A 7679-nucleotide genomic window follows, 5' to 3' on the forward strand; every position below is an offset into this window, starting at 1 on the left:
CACTTTTGAATATGCTCATTTGACAAGCTAGATTCGATCAGGACATACATGTCCAGGTGTTGTTTGGCAACCTTTATTTTTATCCCTCAACGACCACCCGTCTACCTACTGTAGGCAACATCAGATTACCTGATTTAAGCTCATGTTTTTAGCCATTAAATGGTGCTCAAAGATTTAGGGAACCACAGAAATGTTTAAGTTGACATTGATTTTTTTTTTAAACAAAATTCCCAGCACAAAACATTCAGATGAGGTGCAAAGTTTGAAAACTACTGATAAACAAAGACAGCCGAGGACATGCATCTCTCACAAACGGGACTTTATTCCATTTCTGAATGCAGCACTTTCTGCACCACAGACAGAACAGACCATCACACCTCCCTTCAAATGTACACAAGACAGAACAGGGACTCTTATAATACAAAAAATATATATTGGTCATCAATTTAAAGCCAGGTTGTTTGTGATCTGTGGGACCTTCCTCAGGTATGGTTAACGATCTGGCAGTGGAACTTGGGCAGAGTTATAGAGAATACAACTTCTTCATTGTATAACTCCAGAAATGGGAGAATGTAGGAGACGTCACATAGTACAGTGGTTGTGCATTGACCAGTCATTTTACTCCTTGGTAGCCATGTGGGCCATCAGGTCAACGACACGGTTGCTGTAGCCGTACTCATTATCATACCTGAGAGAAGCAAAGAAAAGTAAATTAAAACAATGCAAGTAGTCCTGTTCCGTCAGTCTACATTACCATTTCGGTCTACTGCTAAGCTACACAGAGTCAGACACTGCATTTGTGGTCGTTAAGCAGCAGGAGGACGTTTGTTAGCAGCTCAACCACTGAAACCAAAACAAACATCCAACACAGATACAAAAAGTGTGTGTGTGTGACGGGAGCCTGTGACAGGCCAATTGTGTGTGCGGTCACTGGTAGTGTAGTACTCAATAGTCCACCAGATGGAGCCCTCTACCCGTGTGTGTCATGTGACAGGAGCCTGTGACAGGCTTGAGTTAGCATTACAGCGTCACTGCACGTTTGCATAGTAAGTGTGCGACCTTCGGCCGCAAACATATAGTGTAGGCAGGAAAAGGTTGGTCATGTTCTGTGCCTCTAAAGTGAGCAAGATAACCAGACTTCAGGCAATTTGGAGAATAGACAAACATTAGTGTAAACATTGTGACGTGTAGCAACGTTTCGCATGATCGTTATGAAAAATTATTTTACCATTTTAGGGATTGCACTTACAGCACTTAGAATTTGGGGAATTAAGTTAGAATTTCAGGAAATGCATCCAATTAGTGTAAAAAGCATGATTGTTTGCGAGGGTCATACCATGTGACCAACTTGACAAAGTGGTCGTTGAGGGCAATGCCAGCACCGGCATCAAAGATAGAGGAGTGAGTGTCACCGTTGAAGTCTGAGGACACCACCTGGAATGAGAAGAAAGAGTTACCCAAACATTAAAGTCTGTAAATTGGTCATTTCAGCAGCATTTTACAACACTTTGACCCCAAGTCTGTTCTAGTCATGGATGAGGGCCACAGCACAACATTAAGTGCTATTCACATCATAAAACTGGGCTTTGTCGAGTGTAATCCTTTAGGAAAGTAGACCAAAGCACCAACAACAAGGACTAGTAGTCGCAAAGTGTGGGTCAGCATGTACCTGGTGTTCTGTGTATCCCAAATATCCCTTCATAGGTCCCTCAGAAGCGGCCTTCACCACCTTCTTGATATCCTCATATTTGGCCTGCCAAAAAAAAGAAAAAGTCATATTGATTAGTCATTTTGATCTGATATTATACATGCAAAATATGATAGGAATTCATTGTACAACCGTATGGTTAGAACAACAAATGTACCAACAACATATCCTTGGAAAAACAGTGAAATGTTGCCAGCATCGATAACCATGTTAGAATGTAGTGGGTGTCATGTGTCCTGCAACTCACAGGCTTCTCAAGACGGACAGTCAGGTCAACCACAGAGACGTTGGGGGTGGGGACACGGAAGGCCATGCCGGTAATCTTGCTGTAAAGTGTGGAGATGAGACACCGTTAGTTATTGGCTTACTATAAAGTATGCACCATGTTTTACATTTTAATATATACACACACACACACGTTTGCATCTTAAATGTCTTCTCCAATATTCTCAAACGGTTCCATCAAAAACAGCCATTTTAAATAATTAATTTCATAATTGAAAGTAACCCCACAGTATTCTTATTTCCTACCAAGAGTCATTTGAAAAGATATTATAAACTACAGTTAGCAATATGTAGTACTGCACATTTCTGGTAACCAATTTAATTTGGTACTGACCCATTAAGCTCAGGGATGACCTTGCCCACAGCCTTAGCGGCACCGGTGGAGGCGGGGATAATGTTCTGGGAAGCACCACGGCCATCCCTCCACAGCTTACCAGAGGGACCATCCACGGTCTTCTGAGTGGCAGTGACAGCATGGACTGTGCTCTGAAATTAGGAAAGAATCTTTGATTTACAGCATTTCTTACTTGCTATACAATGTAGGAAAGAGGTCTGCATGAGTGACTGGCATAGGTGGCGAAGCATAAAATTGGGCTTCAGTCATACACTTTGAATGGAGACAGTGGCATTCCGACTACGTGGCGTCAGCGTGCCGTTGGGACATGGTTAGTAATGCGGCGAGTCTGAATGCCATGTGTAACCACTTTGAATTCTGTGCAAAAATATAAATTAGGCTTAAGCCACCCTACTGTAGCCCTACATTAGATTAGAGATGTGACATGACCTGGCCGAGTACAGTGTGGAATATTTTGCTACATACATGGCCACATAACCGTAAGCAGACAACAATGTAAGAGGAGACATTACATTGTGGTTCACAGCAAAAGAGCAAGAATAGCTAGATGAATGAGTGAGTGATGGTTCACATTGGGATAAGTCTGCTTTGTAATGCCATGTGTGTTTGGGCAGCATATGCATTTGGTTTTGGCTCTGCTTACTGCCCCTTTTCTTCTGTGATACGTGCACTTTAATCCTTACCATCAGACCCTCAATGATGACAAAGTTGTCATGGATGACCTTGGCGAGGGGTGCCAGGCAGTTGGTTGTGCAGGAAGCATTGCTATGGACAAAGACACAATGTCACATTGTAGCTGGTGCCCTTATTCAGATGTGCAGTTTATACTGTCCATAATGTGAAGTGTTCTCTAAATTTGTATTTTCAACATTGACCAGGCTGTATTGTATTTAGCATTTAAATAGGTTGGTTCATATTTGATTTGCCTGAACCCCAAGAAGAATAGTCTCCACTAAGCCATAGATTAGTGGGGCGTCTGACCTTAAACATCTTGTGCACAAATAGTCAATCTAAAAAATAAATAAGTTTCATTCCTCTCACCTGACCACCTTGAGGGAGTTGTCATACTTCTCGTGGTTGACACCCATGACGAACATGGGGGCGTCAGCGCTGGGCGCAGAGATGATGACACGCTTGGCACCACCCGTCAAGTGAGTCTGGAGGATGAGGATAAGATGGAGAACATCAGGAGGAGATTCGTAATACTCCAAGTGTTCATTTTGTCTCCCAATTCTGGGCTTATTATTATAACACATGTCGAGTGCGACACAAGGCATAGCGAGACCAAACAAACATGCATGAGAGGAGGAAGTACTTACGGAGGCCTTCTCAATGGTGGTGAACACACCAGTGGACTCAACCACATATGTGGCACCAGCATCACCCCATTTGATGTTGGCAGGGTCCCTCCTGAAGAACAAGTAGAAGGCAGGATTTACCATGTGCACAGTGAAAGTATCTGAATTCATAGTAACCTTGGTGCACTGCAGCAGTATGCCACCCTTTTAATGTAGATTACTTTGTAGTTGCACTAAATTGCATCACTACTCAAAAAAGCATGTTCAAGCAAGGAGGGTGAACGCACTCGTGGAAGACTGTGATTTTGTGTCCATCGATGACCAGTTTGTCACCCTCAGCCGAGACCTCACCAGGGTAACGACCGTGCGTAGAGTCATATTTGAACATGTAGACCTGAAGGAGACATAAGGAATGTATATTATACACATGTATATTGAAATTGTTGGCTAAACACCTAAATTGTTGTACAATTAATGTAAAGAACCTTCTCAAATTTTCAATAGAGACTGATAGAAAAAACTAGTCACCAGTTAAATATGTATCCGAATTTAGTTGGAGGCCAACAGTCAAGCTGACATGGCTCATGATCTCTTATCTCATTATTTCAGAGTCATGCAGGCTTCCGTGTTATGGTTACCATACACATTCATGGAGTAAAAGATAGAGCTAGGTACACCGCAGACATGCCACATGGTCTTCAGTGTTTCTCTATCTTATCGCAAGTCTTACACAACCATCCAAAATACATGAACGGAACTCATTGTGGAAAAGCGCTGTAGAACATAATAAGAGGATATCTTGTGAAAGATTTTGTTCAGGTAGACCCATTTGTCTTTGTCAATTGTAAACTTAAATGTCAACTACATTACCAGTGCCACAGTCATGCTGGTTGACTCACCATGTATTCCAGGTCGATGAAGGGGTCGTTTATTGCCACAATCTCCACCTTCTTGGTAATGAAACCAGCGCGGGTCACCAGACGACCAATACGGCCGAATCTGTGTGTGCGGGAAAAGGCAAGCAATTAACATGTTCCTTAGTCTGCCCAGTGCCCACTAGATGGTACTACAGTACAATTTACACTGAAGCACTTTGACAAATGGACTTCTGTGTCAAGTGCATTCAGCCATGTTTTGTTTCTCACGCTCCTCGATCATTTCATGCCAATAAATGCTCAAATTCAATTTTTATTTCTGCTGTCAAATACATTTTCCGTAAATGCCAAGGAAGCCAGAGTGGCACACTCACGTCTGATTAAACCCTAATAAGACATTAGACCGAATTGAAAGATCAAACTTTAGAAACTGGACCACCCTTTACACATGTCTTTTATACAGGAAACATAACTTCCAAGGTGACCTAAAAGCACATGCAAAGAAGGAGCAGGGTCCAGGGGGAGTGGCGTAGGAGGGAGGTGTGTGTCCATGTTTGAGGGAACAACCAAGCAACATTCTGTGGGGCTAAAGTCCGTATGAACATCTAATGTGGTAATACTGCCTGTGACGACAGCCAACTGTTTGATCAGTTTGGTGAGAGTTACTATTTAACTGTGAGCCAAAGCCCCTGTTAGGAGATACAGTGTCCTCATAGGAGGACAGAGGAAGGGGACAAGGAATTGGGGAGGTGGGCAGAGAGATAAGAGATTACAAGGATCATATTGTCTCAATAATAGTCAGACACTCAGGGTCATGTGTGCAAGAAAGTTGTTCAGACAATCTTATACAGTCCTGTTCAGCTCCAACATACAGACCTGCTTTTCCACTTGCAAGAGTAGAAAAACAATGCCCCCATTAACAAAAATAACTGTACACAGGACCTTCAACTGAGGGCCAAAAGTTCAAAGATCAGCGAGAACAACAAGTTAACAGTCAGCTAGGTGACTGCCCCTGGGTTTGTGTATGCATGAATCATGTACCCCCCTCATGCAAAACAACTTAAGGACAGTGTCAGATAAGGATTACTTGAGCATTCAGAGCCAACACAGCAACCAGAGGGCCTCAAACCAGTCATCAAAAAGTTACTTAGCTAAAGATAAAGCACTTCTACACAAGGTTGGCTAGGTGGCAGTCCCTGGATTTGTGTATGCAATCTATGCATGTACTGTACTCTCATGCAAGATTGAAGCATTACTAAAAGCGTTCAGATTCAGAATGATAATAAGAGACCTGTAGTCTGACAGTGAGCAGAGGGCCTCAAACCCTTCATCAAAAGGTTACTTAGCTAAAGATAAAGCACTTGTACGCAGAGGGGTGGCCGGGTGGGGACTCGTGGCCAGAAAATGTCTGAGCTAAGCCATTATCTAGGCACTGGGAGCCATTGCTACATACCAACGTGTGTATAAATAAATCATGACTGAAAGCCAGCAAACCGTAACCCATGATATAACTAGCAGGGGGTTGAAGTAGCCCTGGCAGCAAAGCCAGTGTACACATCCTCCTTTGGTAGATTTCAACAGGTGCAATATTGATCCAATCACCATAATAGTCTACAGCCCAGTGGTGTGGTGTGAACTGGTAGAAAGGTAAAGTTCGAAATGCTCTTACCCATTGATACCGACTTTAACCATTTTGCCTGGGTTGGTCTAGTCCTCTGAAAAAGTAAAAGGTCATAAGGGAAGCGGTGTGAATAGATGGAAATAAACAAGAAAGTATTAAGAACCATTTTAAGAGTAGGCCTACACATGTTTTAGTTGATGCGTAAAGAACAGCAGCTATAGCTACAAAAAGGAGAGGAACTGCAATAATCAAATAAAATGGATTTACAAAGTTTACAAAGGATTTACAAAGTTGTTGGAAGAACTGCAACTAGTTCCAATTAGGCATAGATTTGAAAAAGTTGTACAAGTGTATATTTTGTCATTGCAACAAGTCACTTGACAGTAAATCACTAGCTAGCTACTCAGTGCTACTTTGAATGAAAAGTTCAATGACACTTTTTAAAAAAAATTAGATTGCCTGTGAAATCACATTCAACACCTTCCCAGCTCTTTTATAACCTCGCCGTTTCACCAAACAGCCGAAAGACCAGGGTGAGTTCTTTATACTGATATCGAAATGCAAGCCATTTTAATCAATTAATTAATTACCGTTTGCGAGATACTTCAGTCTGTCTTGGGACTCCGGGTGTGAGTGGTGAAGAACAGGGAGATTCCGTGTGTTTTTATGAGCAACACCGGTGATGCCACGCCCCCCCGTGACCCCGCCCCCTTTGAATGTCAAGGTCGTCAGCCAACACACACACAGACACACACACACGTCACACACACACACACTTATAGGAAGTTCATTTGAGAACAAACTAGGCCTATTAGATCTCTTTAAGGTCCCATGTCCTCTGATTTTTATACAGTATGTCTTTTTATGAGTCCAAAGTTTGCCCAGCTGACAATTAATGCGTTGAATCCGGGAGTATTCACAGTGGCCTGACTTGACTTCACTGTGACTTCTATTGCAGTGGAACACAGACAGTCTGAGTCATATAACACTGTTTCTCACAGAGCTCTGTGCACACTCCAAACATTTACTGCACTTATACTGCCCCGGCCTCGATCTGCACTGTGTGTGGCCGGCTCTCACATGCATAGCAATTGCACACACATTTACTTGAATGTGTTGATGCTTTGCAGAATATTTTGGACTAACGTATAAGGTTGAGATGAGGACACAGACATGATGTAAGTCATGGGGGGATCTGGGGTAACATGGGGTCCCTGACTCCCTGAATGACCTTCTCACTATATAGACAGTCACAGAGAGACGGATCAAATCGCTGTCCTGAGGACGCTGACATTTAATGTCCAAAGACCATGACCCTTACAAACTTAGACGCACGCTCTCTCTTCTTCACTGCTTTGAAGAACCATCTTGTCTCTATACCAACCCACCCCCCACTCCATCTTCTCAGAATATTGTACAATGTTGACATTGTTGTCTTATCTGCGGACTTATGACATGTATAGATACAATTCACTACTCTTGGCCAGGTCTTTAATAATTCAAAACTTTAATTACAGAGAGGTGCCCGTGGGGCCTC

At 42.7% G+C, this 7679-nt stretch overlaps 1 protein-coding gene across 1 annotated transcript; it reads right to left on the minus strand.

The window, feature by feature from the left end:
- Nucleotides 1-302: 302 nt before the first annotated feature.
- Nucleotides 303-6842, minus strand: gapdh (glyceraldehyde-3-phosphate dehydrogenase). The gene is made up of 12 exons (XM_079502516.1): nt 6733-6842; nt 6191-6236; nt 4546-4645; nt 3934-4040; nt 3668-3758; nt 3390-3505; nt 3032-3113; nt 2328-2479; nt 1956-2034; nt 1670-1753; nt 1337-1434; nt 303-688 (listed from the first exon to the last, which is right to left on the minus strand). Exons 2-12 carry the CDS (start codon nt 6211-6213, stop codon nt 619-621), a joined length of 1002 nt encoding a protein of 333 aa, XP_079358642.1. The 5' UTR covers nt 6214-6236; nt 6733-6842; the 3' UTR covers nt 303-618.
- Nucleotides 6843-7679: the final 837 nt, after the last annotated feature.

Source organism: Electrona antarctica (genome assembly GCF_951216825.1).
Source record: "Electrona antarctica genome assembly, chromosome: 6".
Taxonomy (NCBI): Eukaryota; Metazoa; Chordata; class Actinopteri; order Myctophiformes; family Myctophidae; genus Electrona; species Electrona antarctica.